Here is a 24,043-nt window from a genome sequence, read left to right on the forward strand (position 1 = left end):
ATGAAAATGAAACATTACACGGGCAGGTTAAGGAACAGGTGGATTTCAAAGCAGGTTAGAATGAAGTCAGTTATTTTGGACCAAAGCAGATGTATTATTTAAATAGCAAGAAGAGAAATAATGGAGGGTCAAATAGATTTTCGGATTATGCTGATCATTAATATGCAGTAGTAAGACGCTAAGGAAAAACTGAAAGGGTTTTACCATGGAAATGTAGTTTTTTCTCTACACTGTTTTATAAATAAATCTATGTATCACGGCTTTTCTTTTTGTTCGTGTCAATGACAGTGATCAATGTTAAAATGCCAATTATTCTTTTGTGTTAATTACAGAAGTGTGACCAATGGAATTCATTGTACCACCTTTCCTATGCAAATGTCTGAACCACCAGCTTCTCTCAATAACAATGTCTTTCTGGCACATTGCCTTTTCAGGCCAATTTACTTTAAACTATCGTGCTGCAAATATACAATATCAGAGGTCCACAATTTCCTTGGCACCGTCCAGTGAGTTCAAAGGTTCCATGGGCCCTTTTACATTAAAGGAGTGTGGTTGGTAGTAGATGCACACTCTGCTGTTGGCATTTGCACTGATCAACATGAGCTTCATTATTCTGACAGCAGCAGACCATGGCTGGGTCCATCTTGCAGGGTGTTGTCAGATTCATTGGCAACGCACACAAAATGCTGGAGGAACTCAGCAGGGTCAGGCAGTATCTATGAAAACGAATACACAGTTGACGTCTTGGGCCATCATCAGGACTGGAAAGGAAGTGGGGAGATGGCAGAACAAAAAGGTAGGGGGGAGGGGAAGGAGGACAAACTAGAAGGTGATAGGTGAAGCCAGATGGGTGGGAAAGGTAAAGGGCTGGAGAAGAAGGAATCTGATAGGAGAGGAGAGTGGACCATAGGGGAAAGGGGAGGAGGGGCACTGGGGGAGGTGATAGGCAGGTCAGGAAAGAAGGTAACAGGCCAGAGTGGGGAATCGGGGGGGGGGGGGGGAGTGGGTGGAGAAAAACAAAAGGAAGAAAAATTTACTGGAATGAGAAATCAATGTTCACGTCACCAGGTTGGAGGCTACTCAGACGGAATATAAGGTGTTGCTCCTCTACCCTAAGAGTGGCCTACATGGTAGCAGAAGAGGCGGCCGTGGACCGACATGTTGGAACAGGAATGGGAATTGGAATTAAAATGCTTGGCCACTGGGAAATTCTGCTTTTGGTGGATGGAGCACAGGTGCTTGACAAAGCAGTCCCCCAATTTATGTTGGGTCTCAGCAATATAGAGGATACAACAGACGACCCCGACAGGTGACGGATTGTTTGGGGCCATGAATGGAGGTGAGGGAGAAGGTGAATGGGCAGGAGTAGTATTTCTCTCGCTTGCAGGGATAAGCGCCCAGACGGGTATTAGTGAGGAAGGGATGAATGGACAAGGGAATCATGGAAAGAGCAATCCCTGTGGAAAGCAGAGAGCGGGGAGAAGTAAAGATGGGAGTGATGGTGGTAGGATCCTGCTGAAGATGGTGAAAGATGTGGAGAATGATATGCTGGATGTGGAGGCTCATGGGTTGGTAGGTGAGGACAGGAGTCACTGTTAAGGCAGCAGGAAGATGGGGTGAGCACGAGTGTCTAGGAAATGCAGGCAATGGGGTGAGGCAGATTTACTGACTGCAATTCAGGTTTAATAAATACAAGTCACAATATACATGTCAGCATCAAGAACACGGTGCATACACACTAAATGGCAAAGGTCTTGTCAGTAATTTTCTGAAAGAATAGCCCGTGATTTTTCAGATAATTGATGCTGATTGTATTTCTACAGGAGGGAAGTGTACAGTTCTATTTAGCAATACTGGCCTCGAGAAGAGCAGTGGCAGATTCAAGATGTGGCATACTGCTGATCATGGAAAGCTGCCCAATGAGAAATCGATGGAAACAAAGACCTGGAGTGACATCACTGTGCAGTAAACATGCTGAAGAAAGCAGGTTAGCAATCTCAAAACAGCCTCCTATGGCTAGCGGAGCCACAGTGTATGAGTAATATAAATGGTAAACAGCAACCTGTGAAGTTTTAAATAATCTAACAGGATTAGAAAATAAAAGCTTCATAAAACAGTGCACGTTTAAAAAACACAGCTGTTTTTCTTCTTTCTCTCCACCACATTTTAGTGCAACTCTCTGCCTCTCAATTTTGTCATTCTAAGGACACTGTGTTAGGTGTTATGGCCCTGTGGGGAGGATTCATAAGATAAGTGGCTACAAGTGTCAAATTCATTGACACTTACGAAGGCTGAAAACTGAGGGAACAAGGGAAAATGGGCACACTGCAGTCCTTTGTTATCGAACCTTTAACACAGACAACCCCTGTCCGGGTAATGGAAATGCCTTTACAGAATTCACCAAATCACTACCCAAAAGTGTAAGATACAGAATAAGATGCACACTCCTGGAATTAATATGAAAGAGCTAAATATATAAACACATTTTTTAAAATTTGCATTTCTTGACACATGCATAGGTAACACAGCTCTGCATTACATATTTTGGGAACAAAATCTTTCCATGACAAAGGGGAAACCTGCACACTATTGACTCTTATGTTCAACATATGGCACCCTTAAATAGATCCATTATCATCAATATTTTACTAACTGGATAAATGGACAATTAGAGACTGAAGGAGGCTTCTGGAATCAACAAAAAAGTATCTCGAAAAGCTCCGATATTCACTTGATAATACCATAAGTTGAAGATGAACTCCACACCAATGACCACCCGCACCCAAATCTGTTGTCAAAAGCCTTCTTCTCTCAACAGGGAACAACACACACAGTGCTGAAGGTACACAGCAGGCTGGCAGCATCTACGGACGGAAAACGGACGTCGACATTTTGGGCATAGACGCTGCCAGACCTGCTGAGTTCCTCCAGCGTCTTTGGTGTTGCGCCAGGTTCCCTCATCTGCAGCCCCTTGTGTCTCTCAGCGGGAAAGATCATTAAAGGTCTCAGTACTTACTTTGGGATCTGTTTCCCAACACTGATGCAATATTTCTGCAAAACTGGCAGGACAGCTCTTTGGAATGGTCAACCTCTGAAGTAAGAACAGCAATATATTAGCCATTGAAAGTGCACAAAGATAATTAAAATACATTCACATGAGCAAAGACTCCCCGTTGTGACATTATTACAAAAAGCGTGAGGAACACTCCAGGCTTTATTCAGCTAATCAAAGCTTGTTTCCCAGAGATTACCAACCACCGACGGCAATGCAATCTCACTGGAAGTCAACATGTGCAGCTTTTGGAAAGATTCTCTAAATGCTACAAAGATCAAGTGAGATGGTTGAATTTCACCATAATTCCCCAAGAAAACAAGCCAATTTTTATCATCTTTGTATATACGGGAGGGAAGAATCAGAAGCAGGAAGGTTAGATGGCTTCTCAAACAGTTCTAATCTTTGGATACACGCCCATTTTCCTGTTTATCTCCTCTAAACCAGTAGCACTGAAGTTCCTTCCTCTCAGATTTGAATATACACATTGATTCAGCATTCATAACTCTCTAAGAATCTCAGGTGGTGATGAGAGGGTGTAGAGGAGTGAGATATGCCAACTAGTGGAATGGTGTCGCAGCAACAACCTGGCACTCAACGTCAGTAAGACCAAAGAGCTGATTGTGGACTTCAGGAAGGGTAAGACGAAGGAACACATACCAATCCTCATAAAGGGATCAGAAGTGGAGAGAGTGAGCAGCTTCAAGTTCCTGGGTGTCAAGATCTCTGAGGACCTAACTTGGTCCCAACATATCGATACAGTTATAAAGAAGGCAAGACAGTGGCTATACTTCATTAGGAGTTTGAAGAGATTTGGCATATCAACAAATACACTCAAAAACTTCTACAGATGTACTGTGGGGAGCATTCAACAGGCTGCATCACTGTCTGGTATGGAGGGGCTACTGCACAGGACTGAAAGAAGCTGCAGAAGGTTGTAAATCTAGTCAGCTCTATCTTGGGTACTAGCCTACAAAGTACCCAGGACATCTTTAGGGAATGATGTCTCAGAAAGGCAGCGTCCATTATTAAGGACCTCCAGCACCCAGGGTATGCCCTTTTCTCACTGTTACCATCAGGTAGGAGGTACAGAAGCTTGAAGGCACACACTCAATGATTCAGGAACAACTTCTTCCCCTCTGCCATCCTAAATGGACATTGAACCCATGAACACTACATCACCTTTTTAATACATATTATTTGTAATTCTGTTATGATTTCTAATCTTTTCAATATACACATACTGTAATTTATTTATTTTTTATTATTATTTTATTTTTTCCCCTCTTCTTCTATATTGTGTATTGCATTGCGCTGTTGTTGCAAACTTAACAAATTTTATGACACATGCCGGTGATAATAAACCTGGTTCTGATTCTGAGAAAGACAAATCATAGATTCACAACTGTGAGAAACATCTCTCCTTGCCTTAGTCTGAAGTAGTTGACCCATAAGACCATGCTCCATTTTGACACCCCTAAAAGTTGAAAAATTTTCACAGAAACTATCTTGTCCATTAAAAGTGTCCCAATAAAATTCTCTTCTCCATTCTTCAAGCCCACTCTTCTTGATTTTTCCTCATAAGGCTGAAATAATTTTGAACTTGGGATGTTGCCACTTACAGGTCTCGTTAGAATCCGAGTGAAACAGCACGGACAGGCCCACCGTCTCCACCTATCATCAAGCACTCATTTACACTAATCCTAGTCTATTCTCCTATCCCACTCAGATTCTAACACTCATGTACATCTAAGGGGCAATTTACAGGGGCCAATTTACCCCTCAACCCCTGCGCACCTTTGGAATGTACAAGGAAACTGAAGCACCCGGTGGTGGCTGTTGGGGGGGGGGGGCATACATACAGTCTAGGGAGAGTGTGCAAACTCCACAGAGGCAGACTCGAGGTTAGGATTGAACTCGATGTCTCTACCAAAATGCTACTCTCAGCATACCATTATATTTTATTTACTTAAGGGACTGAGGAGCTGGAAAATAATTCCTAAAATGAAATGCTTCTTGGGGTTAGTTGGGTAAGTTGGTGCAGTTATTAGTGGGAGGTGAGCAGCGTGAATTTATATGCTTATACAACCATTTAGATAGTATACACTAACTCCCCTCCCTATCCCAACCACAAAGCCATCCAATGGCAGATTCTCACATATTGACCTGGATTCAGGATCACTGATCAATTCTGATTCTGGAAATGGGCTTGCTGTCCCTACAATCAGAAGTGGATTTTTTTTAAAAAGCAAGGATAAACTGCCAATTCACACAGCGTCTAATAAAGCAGAATATATACACTTTCCTCTTCAGAAAATAGATCAAAACAAACTGAATGGGACAAGCATTGGCTACAAAACCCAGAGGGATCATTTCCATTTCAGAAGGAAATCAATTTGCTCGAGCTGAACAATAAAATGACAGGAAAGAGGGTGCTAATGTTCTGCATGCAATCTCATTTCAAACGTGAAACAAGCTGATTGTTAACCTGTGCTACAGGCTGCATAGCCTCACATAACCTCTGTAAAGTTGTGCTAGGGTAAATGAGGTAGAAGAGCTATGGTGAGGGAAAGAGATTGACTTTAATGATTTTAAATTTGAGCTCAATTACCAATTAAGTACAATAATCAATTACAGTAATATATCTGTCATCACTTTTGCCTGATTCCATGCAAATTATCATCTATTCTTAACAGCTGATCTGATAGCCCCATTTTTCATCAATAGTTCAAAAGTAACACCTAGATTAGAAGGTAATGGGCCCTGTTTTCCTTAACAAGAGTTTAAGACTGAATCTGTGTAACAATGGAAAAACCATCAGTCATTCAAAAAAAAACTGCAAATAGCACTTAAAATTAAATAATGGACAGTCGTAGTCAGTTGAAAAGATATGGGATCATATAATGAATGGTCATTTTTTGACATAACCCAATATTAATTAATAGCCTTGATCCAACTGTAGTTTACTATTATTTTCATGATGGATGTTTAGTTTGACTTTGAGGCTCAGATATGCAATATTAGTGACTGTCTCTGTCGGTTTATGTTTAACAACTGGATCCCCTACAAAACTACTCATGCTTGACAGGGTGGGAGATAAAGGCAATGTGCACGAAATGGGAAAAAAGAGGCTGCAGGTGGAGGTCCATAAGCCAATCCTCATTAGGGCAATGGAGGGTCAATAGTTAACTTCAAGTATTTTGGGGTTATCATAATAGAGGATGCGTCCTGGGATCCCCTCCAGGACTACTCATGCAGGAGAGTAGCGGGAGATAAGGCAGTGTGCATGATATGGTACCAAAGAGGCTGCACCTAATCTTCATCGAGGGCTGAATAAATGAGTGATTTTAGAACTGGCTTATTTATTCCGTTTTTATTGAAGAAATTATTCGGTGCGCACATGTTGTTGTCACTGGGCAAAGAAATTGCACAGCACAAGATTTTTGCACACAAGTCATTACAAATTAGAGAGAACATTGCTCACTACCCAGGCCATGCTCTTTCCTTGCTTCTGCCAGCAGGTGGAAGGTACAAGTGCCTCAGGACTCACACCACTAGGCTCAAGAACAGTTACTACCCCTCAACCATCAGGCTCTTGAACAAAAGGGGATACGTACTCATTCCATTTCTGGTGTTCCCAAAACCGATGGTCTCTCTTGAAGGACTCCTTATCTTGTTGTTTCATCATGCACTGCAATTTATTTATATTTGCATTTGCACAGTTTGTTGTTCATTAAACAAACATGAGGAAATCTGCAGATGCTGGAAATTCAAACAACGCACCAGCATTTTGTGTGTGTTGTTTGTTGTTCATGGATCCTGTTTACAGTTACTGTTCTATAGATTTGCTAAGTATGCCTGCATAAAAAAGAATCTCAGGGTTGTATGTGGTGACCATGCATGTACTCTTGACAATAAATTTTTACTTTGAACTTTTTAAAATTTATTTGTGTATTTGCTGAAACTGTCTTCATTTGCACATTTCTTTGTCAACGTTTGATTCTATTGTATTTCTTTGTTCTGCTGTGAATATCTGTAAGGAAATCAATCTCGAGTAGTTTATGGTGACATTTAAGTACTTTGATAATAAATTTACTTCGTACTTTGAATGCACTTAATTATGGAAACAAAATAATCACCCCTGCACTTTAGTACAGTTTTAGATTATGAATTTTAGCTTCAATGGAAGGAAAGACAAATGCTTTGAGAAGGTAATTTAAAACTTTAGGGTATCCAGAAAGTTTTGGATATATAATTGCTGTTATTGTTTATTTACTCAAACAGCTGGGATAAAGGAAGTTCTTACGGTCAGAGATAGCAGAGATGCTGTTAACAGTATGTAGGGTGAGATGTACATATTCACCCCCTTGTTCTGCTATTCAGTATATCATGGCTGACTTGCACCTCAGTTCCACCCTCCTGTGCTAACCATATATCTATCACTTTTCCTTCTATTTACAGCTCCTCCAGGTGGATCATTTGTGATAAATAAACCTCATCATCACCAAGTCTCTACCTTATCACAGACATGCTTTCTTCCCTCCATCCTTCAACACATTTGAATTTTGTTTTCTTAATTCTTAACCGTCTACATGAGACATTTCCATCCATATTTCTCCATGGATGCTGTCTGGCCAACAGGATAGCTGTGTTGCTGTTTTTGTTTTGGATTTCCAGCACCTGCAGTTCTTGGTCTTTGTGTTGTCCTGAAAAACGTTGTCTCATTTTTACTATGCACTGTACCAGCAGTTATGGTCGAAATGACAATAAAAGTTGACCTGTCTTGAAACATCAGTGACCCTAATGTGTTTTGCCAGATCAATGCTTCAGGATCACAATAACTGACCAGAAGAACCACCTTTACTTGAACCAGGTATAACAAACACCCGCTGAATAGTCTTCCTCCCAAACTCTGAGATTTCAGCTTTACTAGCACCTGATAGCAGATTGGGAGAAATCTTCATACCTAGGACAGGCATTATCGTCTCACGTCTGTAATTTGGCCTATGTCCAAGTTCAAACCAATGCTACAAAACCAGTTTTGGACTGAGCGATCCAGGAAGAATCTGAATCGTGCATCGGTGACCAGGTTATTGGTCAGTGCACCTTGAAAACTACTTTGTTTATACATAGCAGTAGACCAAAGTGGTGGTAACAATCATGTTGCATTTGTGCTGTATTTTTGGTGTTTCTCCAACAGCTAGTTGCTTGCCTAAATTGGACCTGATTTTTCTTGATTCCCCTGCAGCAAACTGTATCGCTCAACTGCAAGAATCTGCTGGTCGAATTTGGCACTTGCAGTTACCGGTGATTGTAAGAAAATTCAGCATGGCCTTTTTACACTCATGTGTTGGAACACAGGTGTTCAGGGGGCCACCGGGTCTCCTAATGCTCCCTCAGATGACAATTGATGATACAGGACTGCAAAGCTTTCATTTAATTATTATAGCACAGAAGGTGGGAGACCAGCCCATCTGAACCAGGCAGCTCACAGTAGGGGTCTGACACAAGCTCCATCTCCTATTCTCTATTCTCTCTCTTTCGCTCATCAATTCCCCCTTTACCACTTCCCTACACTAAAGGGCAATTTACAGTTGCCAGCTAACCCAGCTGCATAACACTGGGATGTGAGAAGAAAGTAAAGCATTCCGCAAAAAGCCCACATAGGCTCAAAGGGAAAGGTCATGCTCTACACAGACAGTACCACGGTCTGAAACTAGTCTGGGTCGTTACACCAGTGAAACAGTAACACTATGTACTACTGCCTTTTGATCTGATATGTGGACTAAGGAATCATGTAGCTCATTCATTATGCATAGATATAAATTATATTTCATGTTAGTATATAACATATACATACACAGATTTCATAATTGAATAAAATTACATATTTTAACATACAATGCTTATAAAAAGTATTCATCCCTTTTGTGAGTTTTCATGTTTTATTGTTTTACAATATTGAATCACAGTGGATTTAATTTGGCTTTTATTTGACACTGATCAACAGAAAATAACTCTTTTGTGTCAAAGTGAAAACAGCTCTCCACAAAGTGATCTAAATTAAGTACACCTATTTTGTGTTTTATTATTTGTAATTCATTTTATTACAGTGAAGTAATTGTCTCACCACCTGTAGCAATCTTTCTATTAGTTATGTCCTTGGTATTTAGCAAATACCATTATGTGAAAATATGACCAAATCACTCTTGGTGTTGGATCCTGACAACAACTTCTGAACATAAAGTACCCACTGATCTTCGAAGTGTGTTCATTGTGGAGAAATAGCAATTCATCAGCTGAAGCAGAGAAAATGGTCTTCAACAAGATATATTCCTGCTCGCATCTGACTGGATCACGAAACTTCATAAGGCCAACATTGAAAACTTGGAGTCAGCCCTCTTGGCTACTGATTGTACACACATCAACTGCATTTTCTGGGGCAGGAAGGGACTTATCCAGAGATGGTAAATGGCACCTAGAATCTTGGTTGATAACAAGCATTTCAAGTGAACAAGTTGCTCTGGCAATATTTGTGGGGAATGGAGAAAGAGTTAAAACTCCAGGCTGGTGATCTTTCAGGGTTTACAGTAGTTTTGACAAAAGGTCATTAACATACTGGCTTCCTTTTCAAATAGAAATGATCTTAAGACCATAAGACATAGGAGCAGAATTAGGACATCTGGCCCATCGATTCTGCTCCTTTTTCCTATCTCTTCCTCAACCCCATTTCCCAGCCTTCTCCCCGTTACCATTGATCCTATGTCCAATCAAGAACTGATTAATCTCTGCCTTAAATACACCCAATGACCTGACCTCCACAGCTGCAAGTGGCAACGAATTCCACAAATCCACCACCCTTTGGCTAAAGAAATTTCTCCACATCTGTTTTGAAAAGGCGCCCTTCTATCCTGAAGCTGTGCCCTCTTGTCCTAGACTCTCTCACCATTGGAATCATCCTTGTGAACCTCCTCTGGACCCTCTCCAATGTCAGCACATCTTTTCTAAGCCCAAAACTGTTCACAGCACTCAAGGTGAGGCCTCACCAGTGCCTCAAGTAGCCTCAGCATCACATCCTTCCTCTTGTATTCTAGACCTCTTGAAACGAACGCTAACATGGCATTTGCTGTCCTCACCACCGACTCAACCTGCAAGTTAACCATCAGGGTGTTCTGCACAAGGACTCCAAGTCTCTCTGCATCTCAGATACCTGGATTTTCTCCCCGTTTAGAAAATAGTCTGCATGCTTATTTCTACTACCAAAGAGCATGACCATGCATTTTCCTCATTTTAACTGCTGAGTATTTTAATTAACATGTTTTAGTTTTAGATTTCCAGCATCAGCTGTACTTTGTTCTTTGCTTTTTCAAAGTGAAACTACTGACTTCTTGGGTATAAGTGGAGTTCTTCAAACTACAGTACAAGGCAAAGACACAATGAACACAACAATTTGGCTAAGGAATGCCTTTATTGGTCCAAATCAATGCCTAGGTTGCAGTTGAGTGGCTGGTCCAGATTTGTTAAGCACTGCAGTAGTTCGATTACATTGAGAGATTTGTTAGGCAAGTTCAAGGGGCAATTAAGAGTCAAGTGGAACGTTTATGTTACAAATGAACCAGGCCAGGCAATGACAGTAGGTTTTGTTCCTTAAAGAGTAAACCATCTTAGCTTATTGAATTAAAGCTCTTTACTCCCATCCATCTTAGAAACACAACTCTAGCTGTGAAATTGTCACAGTAATGTTTGAGATCTCACTTTCTGGATTATCAATTGAGGCCTCTGGTTTGTGTATTCAGTAAACAGTCATTACAATTTGGTAAGTGCATATATGAGTGGTTGATGTAGTCAAAGAAACAAAATTAAGCAATACTTATATCAAGCATCTAAGTCAACAGAAACATTATGAAAAGTACGAAAAACAAAAGAATACACCGTACCTCATTTTTTTCCACAACTAGCCAGGCCACCTGTAAGCCTTCAAGACCTTTAAATGGGATCTCCTGTGTCATCATTTCCCAAAGAACCTGAAAAATGTGAGCCTTTTAACATCTATCTAATCTTAACAGATATCATAAATTTTAAAATACTTTCCATCCGTAGAGTACTGACTGATGCATCTCCACACTTCAGGAATAATCTCAATGCCGTGGGGCTACTGTTGTTTAAAAAGCAGCTAATTCTTAGAAAGAGGCAACAGTGGACTTTATGAAGATCAGGGCTTTGCAGTGTTTGCAGGGAAGATGATAACCTTTCAGGCACGACAGAAAGGGTCCCTGTTGCCAGCTTTCATTGCGGAAGACAATCATTCCTTTCATTCCAAGCAGACATTTGGCCAGCTGGGTTTAAACAAGTTCTGGACTGCTAAAATCTGCCCAACCTTCCCAAGATGACGTTCCTAGTCAGCAAGACTACAGATACCGTCCGGTTTACAACCCAGGAATTAAAAAAAAACCATCCATAGCTTCAAGAATGAATTAATCACACAATAGCTTGGTCTACTGAATCCCAGTCATGCGTGGCCTTCGAAATGCTGCTTAAGGTTCAGCCATTTTCCCAAGCACATCCCCCATTAATATATCAATAGGCATCTTTTTAAAATATGCTCAATGCATTTTTTCTTAATTTACAAAGAACCTTCTTTCATTAAGAATGTCAATTTCAGTTTCCTCAATACAAATTTTATGTAAGTATCGGCCTCATCTGAATTGGATAATTTGTGTTACACCTACCACACCATAGGAATATGTATCACATGTCTCAGCCACAGGTAAACTCTGTATAACTTCTGGTGCCATCCACGGGAAGGTACCCACCAGGCTCATGTGTGTTGTATGAGAGTGAAACCTTGAAGCACCAAAATCACATATCTGACAGAAGAACAAAAATCATGTATAATCATTTATCTTTTCAGATTATTGACCTTTGAAACAGCTTCAGATAAAAAAAAATTCTTTGATAGCTCACCTTTAAAATTTTGTCTGCAGCAAGCACCACTACATATAACATAAAAGTAAAAACATTAGAGACTACTCCAAATAGGAAATTTCTACATTCTACGCATATGAAACTAAAATACACTGAGCAATCTTTAACACATCAGTCACTAATGTGGAGAACAGAAGTTTTGGCAAAATATTACTCTAAAAGCATCGGAAGAAGAAATTGTGGAGATGTATCAACCGCAGTTATGAAATTTGTTAACATTTGCATAATTGTCCTATTGTAAAGTTCCTGGTTTACTCATCTGCATTAATCCACATTATACAAATTCCCAGAATGAAGGAAAAGAACTCAGATTCAACAATGCACCTTTATATAGTGCAGTGGTCAGAGTGACGTTTAACTACAGCAAGAGTGAAGTTTGGAGACGGTTCCTCCAGCAGATAAATCTGTGCTTCTTTGTTAAAACCACAAAACCCACTGCTGTTGACAACGTTAAGCCAGTGGGAGCAGCAGCATCTTCTGTTATGTCACTGGTGCATTGCATCGGTGGGCTTCCCAGAGAGTCCAGAGCTTCCATACGATATTCTGCAGATCTCCCAGCTCTTAGATAGGGAAATCTGCCCACTACTCCTGCATCACACTACCCCTAAAGAGATCAACCATTTAAAACAAAATTAATTTATTTAGTTTAAATGTGGAACAGACTCAATGGGCCAAATGGCCTAATTCTGCTCTACGTTTTATGGTCTTTTTAGCCAGGGCATCAAAGGTTATGGGGAGAAGGCAGGAGAATGGGGTTAAGAGGGATAATAAATCAGCCACGATGGAATGGCAGAGCAGACTCAATGGGCCAAATGCTCTAATCCGGCTCCTATGGCCAAGTGTCTTCAAGTGTACTTTAGAGTTCACTTCTGGAATTCTTAATAAGTCAAGATTTTTTTTCCCTGAAACTGTTATTTGATGCTTTGAATTTCAGTGAGAGTTTTGACAGTAATTGAGATGGGTCTACCTGGCTGTCAAATCCTCTGCTGGCACGGCTGACTGGACGGCCTCTGTATTAAATGACTCTGCATTGGGACATAGCAATATAGACATTCCACCCAGGATCAAAGTGGAGTCTGAATAGGACGAGGATGCAAGTTTGTGCATAGCCAGGGCAAATTCACCTCATGCATTTAGGACAGTCATTCTCCAAGAATTCAAACTTAAATGTTACCCACCCTGCAGAATTCTTCTGCAAGTCATAACACTATCAAGCTCCTTTAAAACAAAGTTACAGAATGAGTACTTGCTTGCTTACCGTTTCGTGATTTGAGGTCCCGGTGGATTACTTTCACTGGAGCATCCATATGTAAATAATGCATACCTAGACGAAAATAATGAAGTAGCCGTTCATGGGACGCCATTACAGTATTGCAGCAACTCAGGAAAATAGAAAGATAAGGTGTGAAGACATATACAAAAAAAAAGGAAAGCATCAGACACTGACTTGTTGAATATCAAACGCTGAAGCACAAACACGAGGGAATCTGCAGATGCTGGAAATTCAAGCAACCACACACAAGATGCTGGTGGAACACAGCAGGCCAGGCAGTATCTATAGGATGATGAAGTACAGTCGACGTTTTGGGCCGAGACCCTTCGTCAGGACTGGAAAGGAAGCGGAGAAGTCCGAGTCCCGTTTCCCCCCTCCCTTTCCGGTGCTAATGAAGGGTCTCGGCCTGAAATGTCGACTGTTTACGCTTTTCCGTATATGCTGTTTGGCCTGCTCAGTCCCTCCAGCACTTTTTGTGCGTTGCTTTGGATTTCCAGCATCTGCAGATTTTCTTGTGTTGGAGAATGCTTCTGATTGTTAGGCCATGGGTGGTGCAGATATCATTCCAGGGGGAAAAATGCATAAATAAAGAAGATTGTTAGAAATACAAGGTTTGACTAAATGCTAGAAAGGGTTCAAATGACTTTTCTGTGCTCTTTCAACCTTATTTATATCTTTCTCATCTCCTGTATTCAATATTTTCATTTATGAAGGCCAATGTGACAAAGCATTCCTTACAATACCTGTGCCACCAATTTCAATGAATTATGGACCTGTTCTCCCAGATTCCTTTGTTCTACCACACTCCCCAGTGCCCTTTGTTCGCTGTGTAAGACCTGGTTGGTCCTACTGAAATGCAACACCTCATACTTTTCTGCATTAAATTCCATCTGTCATTTTTCAGCCCATTTTCCCAGCTCGTCCAGAACCCACTGCAGGCCCTGATAGCCTTCCTCATTATCTGCTACATGCCCAGTCTCGGTGTCATCCACATATCTCCAATCCATTTAACTACATTATCATCCAGATCATTGATACTGATGATAAACAACAACAGACCCAGCACCGATCCCTGCAGCATTCCACTAGTCACAGGCCTCCAGTCAGAGAAGAAACCATCTTATATCACTCTTTAGCTTCTCCCACAAAGCCAATGTCCACTCTAATTTACTACCTCAGCTTGAAAGCCGAGTGACTGAACCTCCTTGACCGACTTCCCATGCAGGACCTTGTCAAGTGTCTTGCTAAGGTCCATGTAGACAACATCCACTATCCTGCCTGCATCAACTTTACTGGTAATCTATAAGATTGGTTAGACATGACTTACCATGCACAAAGCCATCCTTTACCTAGTATATCTGTTGCTGGGGGTGAGTGGCCACAGGGCACTGGTGGGGGGGGGGGGGTGAATGGCCACAGGGCACTGGCTGCTTAACCTCTTCTCCTTCTTACTGTTACCCAGTTTCCTGTGTCCTGCACCTTGGGTGTAACTATCTCTTTACGTGTCCTATCTATCACTGCATCAGCCTTCCAAATGATGTGGATTTCATCCAGTTCCAGCTCCAACTCAATGCGGAGTGTTAGAAACTGCAGCTGGATGCACTTTTGCAGGTGTAGTGGTCAGAGACACAGGAGGTCTCCCTAACTTCCCACATCCTGCAAGAGGAGCATTCCACTATCCAGTTCTAGGTTCCAGGTTCTTCCAAAGTGTATTGCTGCTTTATGCATGATTTACATAGGATGTTTTCAGTTTTGGGTGGGCTACTGCATGTAGCTGCCAGAAAGAGAGAAATTCTACACAAAAAAAGTCCCACGGCAGAATTGCTGGAGCTCTGAGAACACCCCTCATTCTCTGAGTCAGGAAATTATACGTAGTAACACACAAAATTGCTGGAGGAAAATGACACGTAGTGCAGAGCACCTCAAAAGAGGCAACTCCTCCAAAGAAAATAATTGCAAAATTATGCACGTTACAAAGCCGATTAACAGGATTGTTTCTGGAACCACAGTAGAATGAAGATTTAAAATCTGATTCCTACATGCTAACAGGCATCTTGTTTTTCTGCTTGCTAGTTCACTATTGTACTAAATTCTTCCCCAAACTAGCAAGAACTAGAACCCGACATTTTGAAACATAAATATTATAATGTTAAAGTGTTTGGAATTTGAAATACTTTGCTAATAAATGTTCTAACGTACAATGTCTTAATAGTCCAGTCTCTGTATTCAAGTTACAGAGAACAGCTGTTTTGCAGTCCCACAGGAATTAGAAATTAATGTGATGATGTCAAGTAAAAGGGTTGGCAAAGAACATGGCCGGGAAGTCATAAATTAAATACTCTCAGTCCTTGGTGCTTTCAGAGCTGACGGCAGACTCCGAGAGCAATTGTAGGCAGGCTCAGTTCAGAGTCAAAGTGAAAGATCAAGAATGGATAAGTATACTGGAAAAATAGAAGTGTGTGAAAAGTACACAAAAATTCAAAGGCATTGAAAGATAAAAGGGGGGAGCAGCACAACAACTTCGTCCCCTTCAACAAGAAATGTAAATGTTCTATGTAGACTGAACCTAAATGATTATTCTTCATGGGAACCTAATAGAATCATAGGAAAGTACTGCACAGAAACCAGCCCTTCAGCTCATTCTGTCCATGCTAACGATTTAAAATGCCTGCTCCCTTCGACCTGCGCCGGAACCATAGAAACATAGAAAATAGGTGCAGGAGTAGGCCATTTGGCCCTTCGAGCCTGCATCGCCATTCAGTATGATCATGGCTGATCATCCAACTCAGAACCCTGTATCTGCTTTCTCTCCATACCCCCTGATCCCTTTAGCCACAAGGGCCATATCTAACTTCCTCTTAAATATAGCCAATGAACCGGCCTCAGCTGTTTCTTGTGGCAGAGAATTCCACAGATTCACCATTCTCTGTGTGAAGAAGTTTTTCCTCACTTCGGTCCTAAAAGGCTTCCCCTTTATCCTTAAACTGTGACCCCTCATTCTGGACTTCCCCAACATCGGAAACAATCTTCATAGCCCTCAGACCCCCACCATCCATCCTACCCAAGCTTCTCCCAAACGTTGAAATCAAACTCGCACGCACCACTCGTGCTGGCAGCTCGTTCAACACTCTCACGACCCTCTGAGTGAAGAAGTTTCCCTTCATGTTCCCTTTAAACTTTTCAACTTTCACCCTTGTGACCTCTAGTTGTAGTCCCATCCAACCTAGTGGAAAAAGCTTGCTTGCATTTACTCTATCTATACCCTTCATAAATTTGTATACCTCTATCAAATCTCCTCTCGATCTTCTACATTCCAAGCAACAGAGCCCTAACCTACTCAGTCTTTCCTCCTGACCTGCACCTAATAAACACAAGTTAGAGATCTATTAACAACACACACAAAATGCTGGTAGAACACAGCAGGCCAGGCAGCATCTATAAGGAGAAGCACTGTTGTCGTTTCAGGTCGAGACCCTTCGTCAGGACTAACTGAAAGGAAAGATACTAAGAGATTTGAAGGTAGTGGGGGGAGGGGAAATGCAAAATGATAGGAGAAGACCGGAGGGGGTGGGATGAAGCTGAGAGCTGGAAAGGTGATTGGCGAAAGTGATACAGAGCTGGAGAAGGGAAAGGATCATGGGACGGGAGGCCTAGGGAGAAAGAAAGGGGGAGGGGGGAGCACCACAGGGAGATGGAGAACAGGCAGAGTAATGGGCAGAGAAAGAGGAAAATAAAACAAACAACTAAATATATCAGGGATGGGGTAAGAAGGGGAGGAGGGGCATTAACAGAAGTTAGAGAAGTCAATGTTCACACCATCAGGTTGGAGGCTTCCCAGCCGGTGTATAAGGTGTTGTTCCTCCAACCTGAGTGTGGCTTCATCTTGACAGTAGAGGAGGCCATGGATAGACATATCAGAATGGGAATGGGACGTGGAATTAAAATGCGTGGCCACTGGGAGATCCTGCTTTCTCTGGCGGACAGAGCGTAGGTGTTCAGCAAAATGGTCTCCCAGTCTGCGTCGGGTCTCACCAATATATAAAAGGCCACACCGGGAGCACCAGACGCAGTATACCACACCAGCCGACTCACAGGTGAAGTGTCTCCTCACCTGGAAGGACTGTCTGGGGCCCTGAATGGTGGTGAGGGAGGAAGTGTAAGGGCAGGTGTAGCACTTGTTCCGCCTACAAGGATAAGTGCCAGGAGGGAGATCGGTGGGAAGGGATGGGGGGGACGAGTGGACAAGGGAGTCACGTTGGGAGCGATCCCTGCGGAAAGCAGAAAGGGGGGAAGGGAAAGATGTGCTTGGTAGTGGGATCCCATTGGAGGTGGCGGAAGTTACGGAGAATTATACGTTGGACCTGGAGGCTGGTGGGGTGCTAGGTGAGGACAAGGGGAACCCTATCCCGAGTGGGGTGGCGGGCGGATGGGGTGAGGGCAGATGTGCGGGAAATGGGCGCGATGCGTTTGAGAGCAGAGTTGATGGTGGACGAAGGGAAGCCCCTTTGTTTAAAAAAGGAAGACATCTCCTTCATCCTGGAATGAAAAGCCTTTTTTTGAACACAGTGAAGACTGACGAAAAATACCCGTTTAGTTCATCTGCCATCTCCCTGTCCCCCACTATTATTTCTCCAGCCTCATTTTCTAATGTTCCTATATCCACTCTCATCTCTCTTTCATTTTTTCATACTTGAGAATGCTTTTATTGTCCACTTTGATATTATTTGCTAGCTTGCTTTCATATTTCATCTTTTCCCTCCTAATGATTCTTTTAGTTGCTCTCTGTAGGTTTTTAAGCTTCCCAATCCTCTTGTCTTCCCACTAATTTTTGCTTTGTTGTCTCTTTTGCTTTGACATTAGCTTTGACTTCCCTTGTCAGCTATGGTTGTACAATTTTGCTATTTGAGTATTGCTTAGTTTTTGGAATACATCTATCCTGCACCTTCTTCATTTTTCCCAGAAACTTGTGCCATTGCTGCTCTGCTGTCATCCCTGCCAGCAGCTCCTTCCAATTTACTTTGGACAACTCCTCTCTCATACCTTTACTCCACTGAAATACTACCACTTACTACCTCCCTATCAAATTTCAATTTGAATTCAATCATATTGTGATCAATGCCTCCTAAGGTTCTTTTACCTTAAGCTCCCTAATCATCTCAGGTTCATTATGTAATACCTACTCCAGTATAGCTGATCCCCCAGTAGGTTCAATGACAAACTGCTCTGAAAAGCCTTCAGTGAAGGATAACTGAGGACAGAGGGGTTTCTGAGAGGATACAGCCTCAGTATTGAGGGGCATCCTTTTAGAAAGGGGTTGAGGAGGGATTTCTTTAGCTAGAGAGTGGTGAATCTGTGGAATTCGTTGCCACAGACAGCTGTCCAGGCCTAGTCTTTATGTATACTTAAGGCAGAGGTTGATACTGATTCTTGACTGGTCAGGGCATGAAGAGGTGGGGTGGAGGGGGAGAGGGAAGGCTGGAAATTGGAGCTAAGAGGAAAAATGGATCAGCCATGATGAAACGGTGGAGCAAGACTTGATGGGCCATATGGCCTAATTCTGCTTCTGTATCTTATGGTCTTATGACTTAATAGAGAAAAAAAAAATCAGTAGAATGTATAGTATAAGAATAAGCTACAAACAAAATTAAAAGCAGAGATTCATTAGAGATAGAGACACGGGGGGGGGGGTGGGGGGGGGGGAGACTAAAGCAATTCTTGATCCTACAAATTCCCATTTAGAAATAAAATGGAATAGATTATGAACAAATTATTTGTATGACTTCAGGGTGGAAGTCACTACAAGAACCCCCAAAATAGCAGAAAATCAGGGTATTAAAAAAAGGAGCACAATCTGAACCCATCAGAGGAGATACGAGATAAATGAATGGGACAGAAGAGATAGGAGATGAACTTCCAAAATTCCCCCAGATTCAGGGAAGTTCCTAGTGAATTGAAAAACCATAAATCTAATAGCATTATTCAACAAAGGAGATAGAAATTCAGTTGGACTACAAGTCAACATTGGCACAGAGTTTAATCCATTATAAAGAAAGTGTGGCATGACCTTTATAACATAATCAGACATCCTCAAATGTGACTGCAAAGAAAGGAAATTGTGCTTGACAAGTTTATTAGATCAGTGCTGGGAACTCTACAATCTGATCAGCATTACCAAAAAGGAAGGAGGGTTTTAAGCAAAGAAGAAAGTCAGAGAGAGTCACATACCTTTGGCAATATCAGTTGCCCAAGCCATTATCTGATCCATATCCATTTCCTCACTTTCATCACTGGACAAATAGTCAAACAGTGAACCCCCAGGAGCATATTCTACAAAGCACAATAAAAAGTCAATTGTTACCTAAAGTCAAACCAATTTTTATGTTTTTTTAAAAAAAGTACAATATACAATTTATGGTAAATATTCTTCAATTCAGGGCAAGCTGATAACACTTGACAGGCACAAAGTGTGCATATTTTGGCTCAAAGTACAAGATATTCTTCGAATGAAAGTACCAATAAATATACCTACCAAATTTTTCAAGGCTGGATTGCCTATGTGCCTCCATAATTTAAGCAAATATCAGGCAACAAAGAATAATATTTTCAGGTATTTTAAGTGATTTCACTTGATTCCACTGAATATAGTAAAACAGGCAAATCAGTAACACCTGTGGATCATGAGTTCGCTGCTTTTAAGAAGTTTGAAATATCCCGTTAACCTGTGTATTTTCTGAAATCTGAAAGTACATTACCAGTAGAAATGGTCTTACCAGCATTACAACCTCCAAAGTTTGAAGTGTTTGGAGTGACTCGATTCCATTTACATTTTCATGTAACTTCCAGGATGAGAAGTGCACAAATATTGAAAATAATAATAATTTCAAAAATTAGATACGGGAAATCAGAAATTAACAAATCCAAAAATGTTGGAAACTTTTCAGCCTGAAGATTCCGCTATCAAGGAGGGAGAAGGGCGGGGGGGGGGGAGGGGGAAGAGAGGGAGAGGTGGAACAGTTTTGTTATAGAGGCAGGGAAAATAGGAAGGACAATGAATGGAATTTGCCACCTTCAGATAATTGGTTGTTCTGCAACACACACACACAGTGCTGGAGGAACTCAGCAGGCCAGGCAGCATCTATGGAAATGAATAAACAGTTGACTTTTCAAGCCAAAACCCTTCTTCAGGACTGAAATAAGGAATGGAGAAGACACCAGAATAGAAAGGTGCGTGGGAAGGGGCCGGACGATAGGTGAAGCCAGGTTGGTTAGAACGATAAAGGCCTCTTTTCTTCTGTTTAAATACAGTACAGCATACAATTTAAAGTAAATGTGCTTGCCTTTCATCTGCTGGCCCGCCTCCTTCGTTTTCAATTGCTTAATCCAACATGCTTAGTAAGGCTCAGTAGGCCAGACTGCACAACACATTATATGGAGCAGGAGCTGAACTGTATGTTCAATGGCTCCACCATTTCTATCTATTACAAACATTCTCTTTGTTCCACTCATTGCCCCCCAACCCCTTACGTGCCCCTTAGACAAGTTTTAGACCCAGAACATTAAATCTCTCTCTCCACAAATACTGTTTTTTCTGTTCTTATTCATACAAAACTATCGTACACTTATCTGTGGCACTATGTGAGCAGATTGTAGTGAAGGTATTTCTTTAAACAGCCCTGAGGTCACAAAAGATGTAAATACACAGTGTAACTCTACTTGACCTATCGATGCTGGAGGAGGCTGAGGAGTTCTGTGAAAAAGGTGCCAGCATTTATCTTTTTATCTCCAGTCCTGCCGAAGGGGTTTGGCTCAAAACGTCGACTGTACTTTTTTCCCCCATTGACTTTTCCTGGCCTGCTGAGTTCCTTCAGCATTTTGTGTGTGTTGCTTGGATTTCCAGCATCTGCAGATTTTCTTGCTTCCAACATTTTTAAAAACAGGCTAATGACAGCTAGCTAGGTGTTCAGAGACAGAGGCACAATGAAGGTCGCAAAATGATTAGGGAAATTACAAACGTTGGTGTGCAAGTCAACTTTCTGAGAAACACTGTGTTGCTAAGCAGCAGCCCGATAAACAGATACAGATAAAGGCTAACAAATATATTCTAAATGACACCAGGCATGTACAAAGTGTTATCCTTAGAGAATGAGGGAACAAAATGTGAGTGGGATAAATTTAAAAGGAAGTCTTGATTAAAAAAAAATTGTAATGCCTGACATGTGTTCAACTTCAAAGTAAAACATTTACCTAGGTGAATAGAGCAAGCTTCTCCAGGTCCTTTCTCCCAGCTGATAGTACATTACACAAATTGCAGTACAATGAAAATTTAGTTGTCGTCTGATTGTAAAAGCAATTTATATATTCTCAGGTTAAACAGAAAGATGTGAAATGTGTTTCTGGCTGTCTTCTAACAATGATTACAACTGCACACTTAATTTTCATGTCACCGTAACTATTACTTGTTAGAGTTCAATTTCAAAATCCAATCAAATTTGAAGTAATATGTACACAACTAAAGCAATTTATACACGCATTAGAGTTGCTATTTGCAATTCATTCATCTGCCATTTATCAATATTGAATATTCAGTCTGATCCCTAGCAACACAGCTTCTCTCAATAACTTGTCTTTATTACTAGAGGAAATAAGAGCAGCCAAAGCTAATAAAGAACACTTTTTGGTAGACAACGTCGTTTTTCAAATAGAGTTGCAATAGCACACACTCTATCGCAGGCGGTATCAGGCTGATCTGACCGTAACCCTGCTGATGCAGCCTGATAATAAATTTCCTGTAGGCGCTGCCAGTATTATTCTCTACCAAAAGTTTCTGACTGAAAAGTTATGGTACGGGGTACGGGGTTTGCAGTTCCTGAGCACCGTGCGTAACGTGAACTGTTGGCAAGTCGATATTGAACAGAAACAGGGACAGTGAGCAGGTGTAGTGCAAGTGGCCGCCCACCAGCCAGCCTCAGCGAGCAAGTCTGCTCAGCACTTCAGCTCCACTTGGGTGGCAGAAGCCCGCAACCCGCAACCCTGCAACAGCCAGCAAGCCCGTCCCGTCCGCCCCACACATCCCCCAAAGGGTCATTTTGTACGTACAGCCTATTTGTCAGTTCAGCTTTCATGGGGAGGACTGTACCGAAATTCTCAACGGATTGCAGGATGAACATCTATTTTAAATGCAGCTTAACACTTAAACTCAGGCATTTTCTTTGTCCTGTTCTATTTCAACACTTGCAAAAATCTCTCAAATTTGGCAATTTATTGTGTCATTTAGGACAAGTGTTCCAAGATATCATACAAGCTTGGAGGTGAGATTGATGCATGTTGCACAGAATCACAAACTAATCATTATGGGAAAATAATGACCAATGGATTTCAGTGTTGGAGATACAGAATTTGTAGACATTGGATAGGAATGAGATAATGGGAGATATTTCATTGTTTTTGAAAGACTCGAATCTGTGGAAGATTAAAAGAGGTTTATGTGTTCATCCACAACAATCCAGAATTAGCCCTTCAAGTTTAAAAATTGCAATCAACAAGGTTATTCGAGAGTTGCTTTATAATTCAAAAGATGGGTAGTTATACTTCTGTTTGGCAAGCCCCATTTGGAGTATTCTGTCTAGCCCTGGACATGACATCACAGGAAAAATACAATCAGCTCACAGAGTTATATTACAAATTGCATAATACTGGTTGGCTGCTTAAGTTTAAACATTTGAACTGTGACCCAAATCAAGTTTGTAAAATGTGAAGGGTATTGAAAGGGTAGAAAGAGAAAGACTAATGTTTTAGTGAGACAGAGACCAAAGACTATAGCACACACCCAAGCTAAGTCACTTAGATTAGAAGCAGATGGTTAATTTCACAGTATTGGAAAACCCAAAATATAGGATGATACTGGGTTACTTGACAAAGATCAAACTTATTAAGTAAAGATGCATACAGCAAAGTTAAGTCCAGGAGCAGGTCAGCCTCAATTTAACTGAATGGCAAACATTCTCAAAAGAAAGAGTGGTATAAGGAGTTCATAAAACACTTCATGGAACTTGTTCACCTTGACACTTCAATAAATAGGCTACTTTTAGATGTGCAAGAAAAGTCTCTTTCAAATCAACCATTATGTTCCACACAGAAAACTAAACCATTCGCTCAATTAATCATATTTTTTACTGCACATATAAACAATTTATTGTAGTTATTTTATTTATATCACACATATCTGACCATGACACAATTTAATATTTTCAAACAAATTATTTGTAGATTACAAATCACAGGGCTCCTCCCCTTTAAAAAAAATTAGTCTCTAAAGCACAGTACAGAAAGAAAAGTACAATTTAAAAATTAGACTTGAAACTTATATTACGTCAAAAACTACTTTTAAGATAGTAGAATTATATGCATTAGTAATATCCTCTAACTATACTTTTATGCATATAAAAACTATACATGTTACTTGAAAGGAACTTCCACAAATGATAATAAGTAATTTTGGCTTCTAAGTTTTTGAAATCACCAGGATGATCGACTGAATCTCTTGTTTTACAGAGCATGTGCAGGAATCTTGGACTTGCATTTCTTCAATTGCTGAACGTCAGTGGTTTGTCACTGGCAAAGATCAACACATTTCAGCCAGAACATTGATAATTTCTGATGATATCATATTCATCTAGTGAAGTGGTGAGTTATGTACTTCTTAGGCAAGACTTTGGCAACATGGGAGTCCGTGC

General features: G+C 41.1%; 1 protein-coding gene across 4 annotated transcripts in view; it reads right to left on the reverse strand.

Annotated features, from left to right (window-relative positions):
• Positions 1-24,043, reverse strand: part of LOC140728463 (mitogen-activated protein kinase kinase kinase 20-like) — a 124,654-nt gene that overhangs the window by 83,576 nt on the left and 17,035 nt on the right. For all 4 annotated transcript variants that reach the window (XM_073047218.1, XM_073047219.1, XM_073047217.1 and 1 more), the window contains exons 4-9: positions 19,536-19,637; positions 13,296-13,361; positions 12,017-12,045; positions 11,782-11,919; positions 10,990-11,076; positions 3,017-3,091 (exon numbers count right to left, since the gene is read on the reverse strand). In XM_073047218.1, the coding sequence (XP_072903319.1) occupies positions 3,017-3,091; positions 10,990-11,076; positions 11,782-11,919; positions 12,017-12,045; positions 13,296-13,361; positions 19,536-19,637 (497 nt within the window). The remainder of the gene's footprint in view (positions 1-3,016; positions 3,092-10,989; positions 11,077-11,781; positions 11,920-12,016; positions 12,046-13,295; positions 13,362-19,535; positions 19,638-24,043) is intronic.

This window comes from Hemitrygon akajei, chromosome 5 (assembly GCF_048418815.1).
Source record: "Hemitrygon akajei chromosome 5, sHemAka1.3, whole genome shotgun sequence".
NCBI lineage: Eukaryota > Metazoa > Chordata > Chondrichthyes > Myliobatiformes > Dasyatidae > Hemitrygon > Hemitrygon akajei.